Genomic DNA, 15,355 nt, shown 5'->3' with positions numbered 1-15,355 from the left:
AGTGATATTGGTGCCAAACCACTTTGAGTTTTTTTTTTTTTTTTTTTTTTTTTTTTTTTTAGCAAGTTCTTGGTGTTTAGGGAAACGTGCTTTGCCTGTTCGGTAGAGGGCCTTGGCCTCGGGACATGAGGAATCGCCATCTTTCCTGTTTGTCTTTGATAGTTGCAGCTTAATTATTAACTCACTTCTCAAAAGGGGCCTGGTGTGAAAAATTTATCCTGTGCTGCTCTACCTATTACCCAAGAGCATGTCCCCAGAGACTGGGCACCAGGATGCTCTTGTAGTCACCCAGATGCCCCACATATCCAGGCTGTGTGGCCTTGGTCCTTCTACCTTAACAGCATTAATGTTGAAAGACCTCCAGGTCCCCTTGATGACTTCCCTGAATCATTGGCATTCAACCAAGGCCACAGGACTCCAAAAGGTGGCACTTTCTCTTTGTCAACTCCCTGAAAAGAACAATATTGATTCCACTTGATGAATACAGTCAGGCGTCAACTAACTCTGTTCAATGATGGGCTACGCATGTAACTGTGGTCCCTGCAGCATGGAACAGAAAAATTCCTATTGCCTAATAACATTGTAGTATAAGACGTCACTCACGTGTTCGTGGTGACACTGGTGTAAGCAAACCTAAGGCACATGCAACTATACACAGTGTGTAACACTTGATAACAAAAATAAACAACTGTGAAACTGGTTAATATATTTACTGTACATTTTTTTCTCTCTCTCTTACCATTACCTGGGATATTTATTAGACTTTTTTTTTTTTGTTCTGGGAACAAAACGGAGGACCTTCGACATGCTAAACCTACACTCTACCACTGAGCTATACCCCAGCCCATTTTTATTGTTATTTTAGAGTGTGTCACTTCTACTTAGAAAAAACAAGTCTGTGGCTAAACAGGTTCTGTGTTCACGCCATCGGTTCTGGCCAGGAGCTACAGATAGTACAGATGTGGCTGCAGGCGCCCAGTTGTGTGTGTATGTGGGGCATCACTGGGGTGGAGGGAAGTTTCCCATTGTCCTAGGAGAATGAGGACCCTTTTGGAGTAAGAAGAGCAGGGCGATGTGACCAGCCTGCAGGAAGGGATTTGGGAGGCCAGCAGGGATTTCACCCGGAGGAACCTCTGGGGAATATTCTGCAGGGCCATCTGGGCTACCCTGAGTTCTGTGCCCCCCTGGGGTGTTCACTAGGCTCTGCCTTGGCCTCCCTGAGGGTGGGCCGGGTTTCCTTTCTGGGGCTGCGGTGCCTGGCCTCAGACCTGTCTTGCTTTTACCCTGCTTTGCTCTTCAGGATGAGGTGACAGAGACTCTGCCCCAGGGGTTAGCACAGGGGCTCCTGAGAGCTGGTGGCAAAAACAGGTTTTACTTTTCCTCTCTGACATATTCCAATATTTTTATTAAACCGCATTTCATTCAGTTTGGGAAAGACTTTTCCAGAAAGACCAGAGGGACCGAATGACTCTTCCCCTCCTTGAGTCCAAACCTGGGACAATAATTCCAGGACAGAAGACGAGAGGCAGGACAGACCAGGGTTGACACTGAACTTCAGCTCTGAGGTTGGAACTCGTAACACCTAGCGGCTAGGGCTGCTGTGCGAATCAGATGACATGCCCGAGAGGACTTGGCAAAGCCATAGAGTGCCACAGGTGAAAGGGGACGATGGTGTTTGTGGCCTCCCCCCCCCGCCCCCCATCTTAGGTCCCTGAGGGACTCCCTCAGGACCTCACAGCCTTCTCTGCCTCCCTCCCGTTAGCTTCTGTGATGCTGGCTTCTCTAGGTCCCTACCCTGGTTCCCCTGGGCATCCCTCTGCTCCTCTACCCCCACCCCACTTTTCCAACTGCTCTCTCAATTTGGCTCCAACCAAAGGGAATTCTTCTTCTCTGCTACAGATATTTTGTGTTGTTTCCCTGTGAAGTTTCCTCCCCATTAAGTCAGAGCATATCAGAAGTCACTGGGGACAGCTTGTCCTCCTCCTCCTCCCTTCCTCTGCTTTCCATCCTTCCCCACTCCCGCCTCCTCACTCTCTCTGGGCCTAGAGGGTCACCTTCCAGTCCTGGAGAGAGGCAGGCACAGGCTTTGAGGCTGAGGACCTCGGGTTGCTTAGGTGACCTGCCCCGTGTCTAGCATCACCTCTAATGTGCTTGATGTCCCCTAAGGCGCAGAGCTGCCTGGTGTCCTGGCCTAGGACTACTTTGAAAACCCTATTATCTTGAAAGAAAAAAGAAAAAAAAAGTTCCAAACCTACAAGTTCAGAATCAGTGGTTCCTTTTTCTTACTTTTTTATTGTGATAAAATACACATACTATGAGTGTGCAGTTGTGACCATTTTAAAGTATACAGTCCAGTGGTGTTAGATGCAACGATCACAGCTCTTTTCCTCTTGCAAAACTGAAACTCTGCACCCATTAAACAACAGCTCCTCACCCCCTCCTCCATCTCTGGCAAGTATCATCCTGCTCCCCGTCTCCATGATTTGGACTCCTCTAAGTACCTGGTGTAAGTGGAAGCAGACGGTATTTGTCTTTTGGTGAGTGGTGTATTTCATTTAGCACTGTCCTCGAGATCTGCCGTGCTGCAGCATGCGTTTGAACTTCCTTCCTTTTTGAGGGTGAATAAATACCCCATTGTATGTTTCCGCTGCATTTGGCTTCATCCAAGGATCTCACGATGGAGATGTTGGGTGGCATCTGTGTTTTAGCTACTGTGAACAATACTGCTGTGGCTGTATGTGTCCAGATGTCTCTCCAGGACCCTGCTTTCAGTTCTTTTGGACATATAGCCTATAGAATTGCAGGATCATGGGGTGGCTCTGTTTTTCATTTTAAAAAAATTATTTGTTCTTTTTAGAAATACATGACAGTAGAGTCATTTTGACATATTGTACATACATGGAGTACAACTTCCCATTCTTGTGGTTGTACACGATGTAGAGTTACATTGGTGGTGTATTCATATATGAACCCAGGAAAGTTATGTCCAGTTCATTCTACTGTCTTTCCTATTCTCAACCCCTCTCCCTTCCCTTCATTCCCCTTTGTCTAATCCAATGAAATTCTATTCTTGCCTCCCCTCTTCTTATTGTATGTTAGCATCCGCATATCAGAGAGAACATTCGGCCCTTGGGTTTTTGGGATTGGTTTATTTCACTTAACATGATAGTCTCCAATTCCATCCATTTACTGGCAAATGTCATAATTTCATTCTTCTTTAAGGCTGAGTAATATCCCACTGTGTATACATACCACATTTTCTTTATCCATTCATCTGTTGAAGGGTAACTAGGTTGGTTCCATAGGATAGCTACTGTGAATTGAGCTGCTATAAACATTGATGTGGTCGCATCACTATAGTATGCTGATTTTAAGTCCTATGGGTATAAACCAAGGTTTGTGGGATGAAATGGTGGTTCCATTCCAAGTTTTCTGAGGAATCTCCAGACTGCTTTCCAGAATGGTCTGGTTTTGATTTTTTTGAGAAACCACCACACTGTTTTCCACAGGTGCTGAGCCATTTTACATTCCCACCAACGGCACCCAGGGGCCCCAGTCTCCCCACTGCTTGCCAACACCACTTCTGTTTTCTGGGCAGGAGCTGTCATAATGGGTGTAAGGTGGTGCCTTATAGTTTGGCTTTGTTTCCCGGATAGTTAGTGATGCTGAGAACCTTTTCATGCACTTTTTGGCCCAATGAAACAGACTGTGAGGGTGAAACAAACACTGTGAAGAGCGTCTGTTCAAGTCCTTTGCCTGTTTTTTAATCCAGTGGTATTTATTATTGTTGTTGATTTCCAGTTCTCAATATATTCTGGATATTAATTTCTCATCAGACATATGGTTTTTGTATTTTCTCTGATTCTGTGGGCTGCCTTTTTAAAATTTTTCTTTTCTTTTTAGTTGTCAATGGACTTTTGTTTATTTGTGTGTGGTGCTGAGAATGGAGCCCAGTGCCTCGCACCTGCTAGGCAAGCACCCACCACTGAGCCTCAACCCCAGCCCCTGGGCTGTCTTTTTGTACTGTGGACAGCATCTTCTGCTGCATACAATTTTAAAATATTCATGAAGTCCAGTTTCTTTATTTTTCTTTTGTTGCTGGTGCCTTTGTTATCACACCCAAGAAATCACTGCCAACTCAAATGTCCTAAAGCTTCGGGCCTATGTTTCTTCTAAGGGTTTTATTATTTTAGAGCTTACATTGAAGTCTTTGACCCACATTGAGTTGATTTTGTTTATACTAGGAATTGAACCCAGGGGTGCTTTACCACTGAGATATATCCCTAGTCCTTTAAAAAAAATTTTTTTTTTTTTTAAGACAGGGTCTTGCTAAGTTGCTGAGGCTGCCCTTGAACTTGCATCCTCCTGCCTCAGCCTTCTTAGTGGTTGGGATTAAATTAGGATTAAGTAGTTGGACCCACAGCAGGCTGCTGGAGTGGGAGAGGTCATCAGGACAGAATGGAGCTCTTGAGCGCCTGTCACCTTGCTGCCTTTGAAAGTGGGCAGTCGATTCTCTGGATTTGGAAGCTCTGCCTTGCTGAAATTCACCTGTTCTTCACTCTCTCTTTCTATTGTTTTTGTGGTACTGGGGATTGAACCTAGAGACACACGTATGCTAGGCTAGCCACTACCTGGCCCATGCTGGTACCAGGTTCCCTCTGCTACTCCCACCTTTTCTGAAATAGGGTCTTGCTAAATTGCTCAGGCTGACCTTAAACTTTCAATCCTCCAGCCTCAGCCTCTGGAATAGCTGGGATTATAGGCATGTGCCAGACTGGTCATTTCTTTTTTTATTTTTGGTACTAGGGATTGAGCACAGATGTGCTTTATCACTGAGCCACATCTCCAGCCCTTTTTACTTTTTGAGACAGGGACTCATTAAGTTGCTTAGATCCCTACTAAATTGCTAAGGCTAGTCTCAGACTTGCAATCCTCCTGTCTTCGCCTTCCAAGCTGCTGGGATGACAGGTGTGCTCAACCATGCCCAGCTACCTTGGCCATTTTTGCTTTTATCTTGCAGCTCCATCTAATTGGCTGTTCTCTCTGGCCCTCAGCTTGGGCTGCTTTTTGCCCTCTGTTCTCAGCCCCAGCTCTCTGTGTGTCTCACCATCACACTGGGAGGCAAGACCTCTGCAGCCTCTGGCAATGTCCACACTATGAAAAGCAGAGAGAAGGAAGAACTCTCCAGAATAAAGGAGACTAGAGAGATACGGCAACTAAATGGAATGTGGGACCCTGGTCGCAGGAAACTGGTGCTACAAACGTTAGTGACAAAGTTGGAGGGGTGGGTGGAAGATCAGCTGAGAGCGTTGTGTCAAGGTTACAGTCCCCGTCTGCTGACAGTGCTGTGGTTGGGAAAGAGAACAACTTTAGTTCTTGGTGAAAAGCTACTGAAGGCCAGGCGCGGCGGCACGCCCCTACAATCCCAGCTCTGGGGGGGGGGGGTGGCGGGCTGAGGCAGGAGGATCATAAGTTTGAGGCCAGCCTTGGCAACTTAGCCAAAATAAAAAGGACTCGGATGGCAGCTCAGTGGTAGAATGTGTGAGATCCTGAATTAGATCCCCAGCACTCCAGAGAAAAAAAGAAAGAAATCCATAATGACTTACTTAACTTCTTGCCAAATTCCAAAGTCATAGTTAAGAGAGGAAGAGAGAGAGATGGAGACTGAGCTAGAACAATAGCAAACAAGGACAGTCCCCTCAACCCCTGTAAGGACGCCCCTGCATAGGGTACCGCACTGTCCCTAGGCTATAAGCCAGAGCATGGAGGACACAGCTGGTTCTGGGGGTCATCCTGGGCCAGTCAGCAGGTGGGTGGAGGCCCTGGAGCACTGCAACCCAACACAGCTCCATGCTTCCTGCCTGGGCTTCTGGCTGCTGAGCATCTCCTGAAAACCACTGCTATCTGGGGACTCTCGGGGTCTTGAGTGGCCTCCGCTTAAGGAACCTCCACTGCAGCTGCAGAAAGGCTGGGTGCCGGGCAGCACGGAGTGCCATCCCCTCCCCTTCACCCCAGCTGGTGGCCGAGGGCGTCCAAGCAAGAGGCCTCTGGCTCCGTGTGACCTCCCCCGGGAAGCCCTCCAGCTGTGCAAGTTCACGGAGCCCAGTGGGTCCCTAGGTTGTGATGATGAGAAGCATCTCGACTGTCCCCAGAGTTGGGGAGCTGGCACTGTGCAGCGTCCTCAGAGGGTGGCAGTAGACGGGTCCTGTAGGCAAGGCCCTGTGTTCTCAGGTCCTGCCGTGTGCCAAGTAATGGTGAGTAAGTGGCCCTATTTCATGTTCTGAGGTCCCTGCCTTCTGGTCACAGCTGACCAGATGGGGCAGGATACCACCCCAAGGAAAGGGCAGTCTACAGGCTGCCCAAGGGCCCCTGCAAAAAACAGAGACCAAGTAGATCCTTTTGTTCAACAATCAGTTGTTCAGAGGGGAGTGGCCACAGCTCTGTAGGTGGTAGGTCAAATGGGGGTGATGCTGGAGGGTCAAGGTAGTGTCAACCAGAATCCCAGGACAGCAGCACCTTTGAGCGAGCAAGGAAAACCAGAAGGGAGAGGAAAACGGGACAGGCAGAAAAAGAGAAAAGAATTGTGCACACGTGTAGAGCATTTACCACAGGCCAGGCGCTGTTCTAGGCTCTCGGCACGTTTTTTTTTTTTTTCACATAACTGTCATCGTCCATAAAGCAGACACTATTCTACTATTATTTTAAAAACGAGGAAACAGGAACAGAGAGGTTAAGCACCTTGCTTAAGGCCACACCTCCAGTCAATGATAAAGCTGTGTCTTCCAGCTTGGGTGGTAACCGCACAGTCACCCTGCTAAATCCATCAGGTCAGGTCAATGGCTGTGTGGCTGCTTTGGCCCCAGGCCTGTGTGGTACAGTTCCTACCCTAGGGCTCCAAGGGGCTCTCTTATCTCTTGTGTTACCTTTAGAGGGTTTCTGATAAAAATTCGAAGGGATCTCTGGCAGGGGACAGTGGGTACTTCCCAGGCTAGCCCTTTCCGGCCAATAGGGTCCTTGGCTCCCTGACATGGGGTTGGTTCCACTAGCTGCTCACATGGGAGGTGCCCTGATTGGAGGCTGTCATCGTGAACCGGCAGCATGGCCTGGGAAAATGGGGAGGCTTGTTTAGCTGGAGACTTCTCAAAGCTAAGGAATATTTGCACAGTGACGACATCTGAGCCTCCGGTTGGGGGGCCAGCACAACAATGAGCACTGTGCTACCAGCAAGGAGTCCGGGTGGTGGTGGCTGAAATTCCCTTCATATTTGTGCCTGCAGATAAACCCTATTAATACCAGGGTGCACAAGGCTGGGGGACTAGGTCCTGGACAGTGGTGGGTGGGCTGGAGGTCCGCGGGGATGACCGGGCAGCCGCAGGTCTTGTCCCCAGGCTCAAGCCCTTGTTCTGGCATGGTTGGTTTAAACGTGGCTTCCTTGCTCTCTGACGAGGGTCCATGTGTGAACACAAGATCTGCCACTGGAATGGGTGTCGGGAAGTTCTTGGGCCCATCGGGTATCCTCCACCCGCCTTTCCACCATCTGACCAGCTCAAGGGCAGCCTGGCAACACCCTCAACGTGAACAGGGAGGCTGGGCCTCCACAGTCATCCCATCCTCTTCCCTGGAGAATGAGCTTTCTTTCTCTGTCTCTCAGGCTGGCAGATACCATAACACTACCTGTGGCTTGAGGTGGCCTTTAACTCCCCCCAGGAGCCACGAGCTCAGGGCCAGAGCCAGCAGTTTGATACCAGTCATCAATCACTAAAGTGTGTGACCTGAAAAAAGGATCATAGCAAAAGCAAAGCAGAGTGCTACTGGCTTCAAGTGAAGCCCTGCCCCTCTGTGCCAGCAATGGCCAGTACTAGATGACCACGGCGATGGAGGCCGCTCAGCCACAGGGAAACACAGGAAGCACGAGGCTTCATCTAGATGGACCCTGAGTTCCAGGGGGAGACTCAGGGTGGCTCTTTGCACATTTGGGTGGCTATAGTTGTGGGTACAGCAGGTGATCCTTTGGGGTTCGTGAAGAAGAAAAAAATAGAAATTTTGGCTGGGTAGATCACATACATAATCCCAGTGACTCGGGAGGCTGAGGCAGGAGGATCACAAGTTCAAGGCTGACCTGAGCAACTTAGTGAGACCCTGTCTCAAAATTAAAAGGGCAGGGGATGAAGCTCAGTGACAGAGCGTGTGTCTAACGTTTGTGAGGCCCAATCCCTGCTATCCCCTCTACCCCAAGAGTAGAACTTCTGTGTAAATTTATATCATTCTTTAAAATACGAGGTGCATGTCTTCTAATAGGCACAGTACACAGGTATGAGGAGTAACCGCTCTCTTCAGATGCACTGGTATGCGCTTCTCAGCAGAGGTGGCTAATCCGAATGTGGCTTGGGTCAACCCCCATCCTGATGCTCCTCCTCCACAGCTGAAGGTGCTTCATCTGCAATGCTGGGGCCAGTGTCTCCTGCTCAGATGCAACTGTGCCCTGGAGGCAGCACAGGGTTCACTGAAAGGACAGGTCAGAGGCCAGAGCCCGCCCGATGGACTCTTCTGCCTCTCTTACCTGCCTCAGCTCCGTCTCCCCAAGCCTCTCCTCTCGCCCACTCCCACCTGGCAACATTCTCCAGATGATACCCCGACCTTCTCAGGTGGCCGCCCTCCTCTCCATCTGCCTCCCTTCTCTCCAGGGCTCGGCTCATGGGGGAATGAACACACTGAATGAACACAAGGCAATCCAGCTTCCCCTTCAAGAGTCTCTTTATTCAATTTCCAAAGTCACTGTCAGCAACTTGGCCCAGCTCTCCGTGGCTTCTAGAGAGGGCACGCTGGTCAGAATGCATTTGATGCCATTTCCTACTACCAAAAGGTGACTACCAATATCCTTGCACACCCCAAGGCACATCAGTGGCATTTGCTTATTTTTTTCTAATAGAATTCCAGAAAAAAATAGATCTCTATCATATATATATATCTATCTATATTTATATACATACATACATACACATACAGAGAGATCCTTCAACCAAGAGGCAAAGGATCACGTGTCCTTTGAGGTGCCCCTTGGTCTGGTGCAGGTGACCAGGAGGCCCCCACTCTCTGCAGTGCTGAGCTGTCCCCCTTGGGGAAAGTTGCAGCTATGACACACCAGGGTGGCCCCCACCAACCTTCCCATGAATCTCAAAATGGGAGCTGTGCCCAGGGGACGATTACTACTGGAACCTGTGGCAGATCAGGGAGGAACTCTGCCTGCCCCGGCCCTGGGAATGACTTCCTGGGGAAGGGTTCTGAGGGTGGAAGCAGCAGACCACGGAGCCAACAGGGAGGAGACATCTGCCCAGCAACTCCCGACCCTGCAGACAGGGTGTGTCCTGGACATGGAGGCCTGCTTCATCATGGAAAGGAGGGGCAGGCTTGGTCTCCTCCATCTCCAACCATAGCACCTGGAGTCCCAGGGTGGGGTTTGGGTCACCCAAGAAAGCCCGAGGGCTATAGGTGATGAGGCATACTGGAGACAGTCCTAGAGGCTGTCCCCCTCTGTATTAGTAGCCCTGGAGGGACCTGCATCCCAGGGAAAGGCTTGCAGGAATGTGTTGACTCAGGGTATTAGAAACAGCTGGGTCCAGAGCCATATTTTTGTCCCTAAGGTCCGCTCTAGGGGCCACTTAGGCTAGGGCACGTTTCCAGAGAGATGGGTAGAAATGTAAGGGTTAGTTAGGGCGGCTGTTCAGGTCCATACACCAGAGGCCCAAAGGCACTTGGTGGCAGAGAGGAAGAGCACGAAGGGCCCATTTGATCCCCTTGGACAAAGAAGGACAATGCCAGGCATCCTCTGCTAACATCTGAGAGAGGAACCCAGAAGTGCTGTCATGCTCACCCAGCCCGCAGAGTCAAGCTGGGACTACCAGGGCAAGACCTGAGCCACCCAGAAACCTGCCCTGTCCTGAGACAGGGGGAGCAAGATTCAGTGAGTGGGGACCCCAGACCCCAAGGCAGAGGCATGGGTAGGGGTAAGGCACAGCTGTGAGGCTCCCCACTCTGAGTTGTCAGGTCACCACACTCTGCAAAGTCACTTAAAGTTCAAGCCAATCTGTCTCCCAAGGCACTGAGAAAGGAATCCAGGACAGCCTGGCCCAGCCAGAGGCAGCTCTGGGGGCTCCTCTCTGGTGGTGCAGAGGCTTGAGACTAAAGTTTGTCCAAAGTCAAAAAGTACAGCTGTCAGGAATTTCTAAGGATGGGGGCTTGACACCCTTCGGGCATCTTCAGATGATGCACAGGCACAGAGGGAGGGGCCTTGTGGAGATGCCACCCAGCTCCCTGCTCATAACATGTCTGAGTCCCAGGGAGCAAGGGATTTGCTTCCAATGCAAATCCTGTCCACCTGGCTCCAGCCCCAGCTGGCCCCGGAGGGGAGCGGGGAGGCGTGGGCCAGAACTGGGGCTGCAGCCTGCGGAAATGTTCACTAGCGATGTATTCCCTAAGCCCCACACTTGAATGCCAGCATCCCTCCTTGACCCCAGCTCCCTGCCTGTCCCTGCCTGCCCCCGCCTCCCTGGGCCTGTGCTGGCAGTCCCCCGCTGCTGCAGTGCCGCTCAGAGTTCCCTGGGGATGATGGAGAAGGGCAACACGGGGCTGCTGGCCTCCAACTCCAGGGCGGTGAGGAAGCAGTCGACGGCAGCCTCGTTCTGGCCCTGGGCCTGCAGCACCTCGCCCAGGCCCTGCCACGCCTCGTGGCAGGTGCTCTGCCTCTCCACAGCGTCCCGCAGTACCTTCTGGGCCAGGCTCTTGTGGCCCAGCCGACTCAGCATCAGACCCTGGAGACCAAGCAGAGGGGATAGTGAGTGAGGGCACCTGGGGGAGGGGCATCTTGGCAATCGGGACAAAAGGCAGGAGCAGCTCACTTGTCGGTCACCAGTCAGAGACGATTCTGTGCCCGGGTTGGGCACCGTCAGGTGACCTTGCCCTTGATGCCTGAAAACCTACCTGTTCCCACCCAAGTCCTCCCAGCTTCAACCTCAGGTCCTGGACCAGCCTGTGCAGCAGCTCTGTCCCTTTTAGTCCCCAGGGTCAGGCCATCTGGGGGTCCTGGGTGAGTCCTCCAGCCCTGTTTCCTCCTCTGCAAACGATAAATCACAGCAACCTCCCCTAGGGTTGCCCCGAAGGTGAAATGAGTCAGCCAATGTGACGCAGGCGAGGAGTTCCTGGCACAAGTGAGCCCCTGCTAAAGGGGACTCATTTTCTAGTCCTTGCTGCCTGCAGCATCAAGATGGAGGGGGGATGTCCATTGTCCATTACGGGAACTGCATCCGGAAAAACTCACGCTTGTAGGAGGGAGGAAGGGTCAGAGGGTGCCACTCCTTTGCTTGTGTCAAGCAGCTTGGAGCCCTGGGGTCCGCTGCTGACCCAACCTGGCAGGTGAGGGTCATGGGAGACAGTCAGAGGGCAGGGAAAGGACCAGGCGGGGGTGGTCCAGGGGAAAGGCTGGATGGGCTCAGGGAGGCAAGGCCCTGGGGTGTCTGCCAGGAGCAGGCAGGAAATGTCCCTGCAGTTTGGCTGAAACACTCTTGCCAGACAGTTAGAGGAAGTGACGGGAATTGTCCCACAAAAAAAGGGGCTGGGAAGTGAAATTGGCATGGTATACCCTCCACATCCTCTTCCACCCACACTTGGAAGGGAGCAGGGGGACAAGGTAGAAAGGAGGAGAGACCCAGGTCCCAGAAAGGCTGCTTCGCGCCGTCCGACTGTTGTGTGTTTCAGCCCTAGAAGATACCACGAGAAGGCGGTGGGTGTCAGGGGGTCTTTTTCTTGTTCTAAGATAGGAGGGAAAGCTCTAATATCAACTCCCTAGGTATTGCTGGTGTGTGTGTGTGTGTGTGTGTGTGTGTGTGCGTGCATGTGCGCGCTGCCGTCTGTGCCTGGAGCCCCCTCTCCACCCACTGATAACCATGTACATTTTTAGCTGGATCATTTTCCTTCTCCATGAATTCCCCAGAGTTAGGCCTTCTGTTGCTATGGAGACACTGGGAAAGATGCATATGCCTGATTTCATAAAGTCCTCCAAGAGCCTGGAACACGACCAATTAGGCAAGAGAGATAGACGGGTGCTCAGGAAGCCCAGGAAAAGCTCCCCTCCCCGGAAGCACTTGCTTGAGGCCCTGTGGCAGGGGGTGGGGGAGAGGAACTGTACTCACAGTGCCCCAGATCCACCCAGGGCACAGCCACACCCAAGGAACCACACGTGGCTGAGGCTGTGGAGCTTGGGGCAGGGCAGGTTGCCGTGGGCAGGGTGGAGTCTCGGGCAGGGCCCCAGCTCTGGCCAGATGCAAGTGCTGCTGACTCAGGGCTGCCTGGGACTAGGGCAGTGTCCATCTGGCCAGTAGGGCTCCAGGCCAAGCTGTCCTGCCCACAGGGCTGGGACGCCAGTCCCCAAGCAGCTCACAGTGGAACCGGGCCCTCAGGGAGGAGGGAAGGAAGGCAAGCCGCCAGCCGCCAGACACCAAAATTAAGCACCAAAAATGGAAGGTTTGAGGTCCGTGAGCCTGCCCAAGGGAGCAACAGAGGACAGAGTGGCTGGCAGGGCCTCCCAGGGAGGGTGGCCCAGGGTGCCTTCTGCACTCTAAGTTTTCCTTATGGAGCTTCCTTCCACAGAGATTTTGTTGGAAAGAAGGGCTCCAAGGCTGCAAAGGAGTCTGAAAACCCCTGATCTCCTGGAGTGTGGGGGTGTCTGGGAAGGGGCCAGAGGTGCCTGCAGGCCGAACAGCGTGTGTGTGAGTCCTGCTCTCAGTCTGGGCTCCTCCGCACGCCTGGGTAGAGAAAAAAGGTCAGCCAGAAGCTCTGGTTGGGTTGGAATCCCAGCTCTGCCACTGACAAGGACTGTGACCACTGGCAAGTAGCAGACCTCCTCTGAGGTTTCCTTATCTGTAAACCAGGGGACGGGAGAGTCCATCCTTGTCAGGATTCTGAAAAAGTACATCCAGGGCACTAGGATGAATCTGGAAAAGTACATCCAGGGCACTAGGTGGCAAATGCAGCATCCCTAAGATGAGCTGAGGGTCTTTCAGGGTAGGGACAGGTGGCATCACTGATTTTTCTAGAAGCTGGAGACGGTTCAGTAGTTCTATGCCAGAGGAGGACTATGGGCTGTGGTGGGGTTGGCTCACATTCCTGCACCCTGGGGCGCTGACCTTAGAGCCTGAAAGGAGACACCAAGGCCCGGGTCAGGCTGGGGCCCAGAAGCCCAGGGCCTGTAACAGAATCCCCTGCCACCTGCCCCTGACACCAGCCGCATTAGTGTTTGGTAGCAACTCGGAGTTGTTTGCTGCCTGACAACTGGGTGGGACCCAGCCTGGACCCAGCCCCAGGGAGATGGGAGGTCTCATCTGCTCTGCCCCCAGCCCATCGCTAGCCCAGGGTTCACTGACACCCTCCTGGAACGCCACCTGCCCGGAGAAGAGGTCTTCAGGGAGATGGTGCGAATACAGAACTGGAATCTTGGTTCCACCTAAATGTCCCCTCTGAACCCTCCCTGTTCCTCATCCACTCAGGAGACCAAATCTGCAGACGCTCCCAGCTGTTGAGCCTCCCCTGGGAGATGCCAGAGCCAGGCTGCCCACCCTCAGGGATTAGATGGCAATGTGCAAGCTGTTTATGGCCACTGAGCACTGTACCTCCAAAGGGACACATGGCCTGGCTATAGCCACCAACATGGTTTCAGGCAAAGACAAAACCATGAGGTAGGTCCCCAGACATTCCACGTCCCTCCATGCCTTCTTCCCTCCCTTCCTGGATTTTAGGGAAGAGGGGTCTGGCCCATCTCATCTGCAGGGGCCTGGACTCCCAGGAAGCTTTCCCTGAGGACACAGTCCCTTGCCCACACAACCACCTCAAGGGTGCCCTTATTTACCCAGGGGGCTCTTGTACGCCAACCCTGTCCTGCCTCCCAGGCTGTGAGGGTGAGGGCCTCTGTCTCCTGCCTTTCCTTCTGTACCCCACAGGGCAACAGATCAACAGGGCTGGGGTGCAAGAGTCCTGGACACAAAGCTAGGGACACCAGAGGTATTTCCGTGCTTCCTGACTTGGATTTGCTGGTAGGCATGCTGTCCCTGGCGGTTCAGCAAGCCCTGTCTCCCACAGCAACAAAGGCGGGCAGCCTGAGGGGCCCAGATCCTGTTGGGATTTGATCCCCAAGACTGCGTGGAGACTCTGAGTGGGAAACCTCCCTGTCAGGAGCCAGGCTCTCTGGAGGTGCAGGGTGGGATCAGCGACTATAAGCCGGGATGAGGGAGAAGGTGAGGTTCCCCAGAGAGGGGGGACAGCAGGAAGGTCTGGGGGTACATGTGCCTTTTCCCTCTTTTGTGGGGAGCAGCCCTAGAGCTAGGCCAGCTGCAGGCCAGGCTGAGCTCTCCTCCCCACCAGCCCTCAAGTATTTATAGAAGTTATTTTGGGAATTTTCTTTCTGAGCTCAAGGCACATTCCTGGGATTCTGTAACAGTCTTTCCAGCTGGGAAGCTGGGAATCAGCTGGAGACCTCTGCAGCCTGCTGGTCCCTTGAGCCCTGCCCCTCCCAACCTTTGGGGACTCTGGGGCTGGGAAGAGAAGCCCCTCTGCAGCAAGGCTGCCTCCCCCACACCCTGGAGCACTGCAGAGACCAGGCTCTCTCCGTTCTCTGAGGTGTGTCAACCTGTCCAACCAGCCTGGGGACCTCCTTCCCGGCCCCCATCACACATCCCTCCCAGCAGGCCACAGGCTGGTCCTACTTCCTAGTTGGGGGAAGGGGCACAAATCCATCTAGTCCTGACTAACATGAGTACCCCTAAGTTCACCAGGCTCCCAAAGAGGCCTCTGCTGAGAAGGCCCCAGACTCATGGGAGCCCAGGCTGGGAGTCTCCTGGGACAGGGGGCCATGCTGTCTATGCTGCTGTGCCCATGCCTGTCCCTTCCTTATCCTGGGTCCTAGAGAGGTGAGATGGCCAAGGATACCAGCTGGCCTCTCTGCTGGGGCGTCTAAGGGCCAGGAGCTGGGCTGAGAGGCTGAAGTACCAGCTTGACCAGAGGACGGTCACATCCTCGGGATCTGCAGAGCCTGCGAACCCACCAGGAAGGGGGCTCCTTTGCCAGCCCACTTCCAGGCAGGGCTGGGCTTTTATCCCTCGGGCTTGGGTCTGGTTTGGGTGGAGCTGGCTTTGGACCCTTGAGGTTAGCTGGGCCTCAGGATTCTGGGTTCTAGAAGGGAACCTCCCGTGCTGGGGAGTGACGAGGTGGCCCTGGTCCTGAAACTCCCCTCTCTGGACAGGAGGCTGAGTCTAGAGGGCAGTGATTAAAGTTTGGGGGTTGGGTGGCGTACTGAACAAGGGGCTGAATG

The 15,355-nt window shown here is 52.8% G+C and overlaps 1 protein-coding gene across 2 annotated transcripts in view; it reads right to left on the bottom strand.

The window, feature by feature from the left end:
• Nucleotides 1-8,736: 8,736 nt before the first annotated feature.
• The window catches only part of Ttc7a (tetratricopeptide repeat domain 7A), a 114,123-nt gene continuing 107,504 nt past the window's right edge, over nucleotides 8,737-15,355 (bottom strand). For both annotated transcript variants that reach the window (XM_027934378.2, XM_071601551.1), the window contains one exon: nucleotides 8,737-10,808. In XM_027934378.2, the coding sequence (XP_027790179.1) occupies nucleotides 10,587-10,808 (222 nt within the window). In that variant the 3' untranslated portion in view covers nucleotides 8,737-10,586. The remainder of the gene's footprint in view (nucleotides 10,809-15,355) is intronic.

Source organism: Marmota flaviventris, chromosome 14 (assembly GCF_047511675.1).
Source record: "Marmota flaviventris isolate mMarFla1 chromosome 14, mMarFla1.hap1, whole genome shotgun sequence".
NCBI lineage: Eukaryota > Metazoa > Chordata > Mammalia > Rodentia > Sciuridae > Marmota > Marmota flaviventris.
The sequence above is the reverse complement of the archived record's forward strand: the minus strand, read 5'-3'. Positions and strand labels throughout refer to the sequence as shown.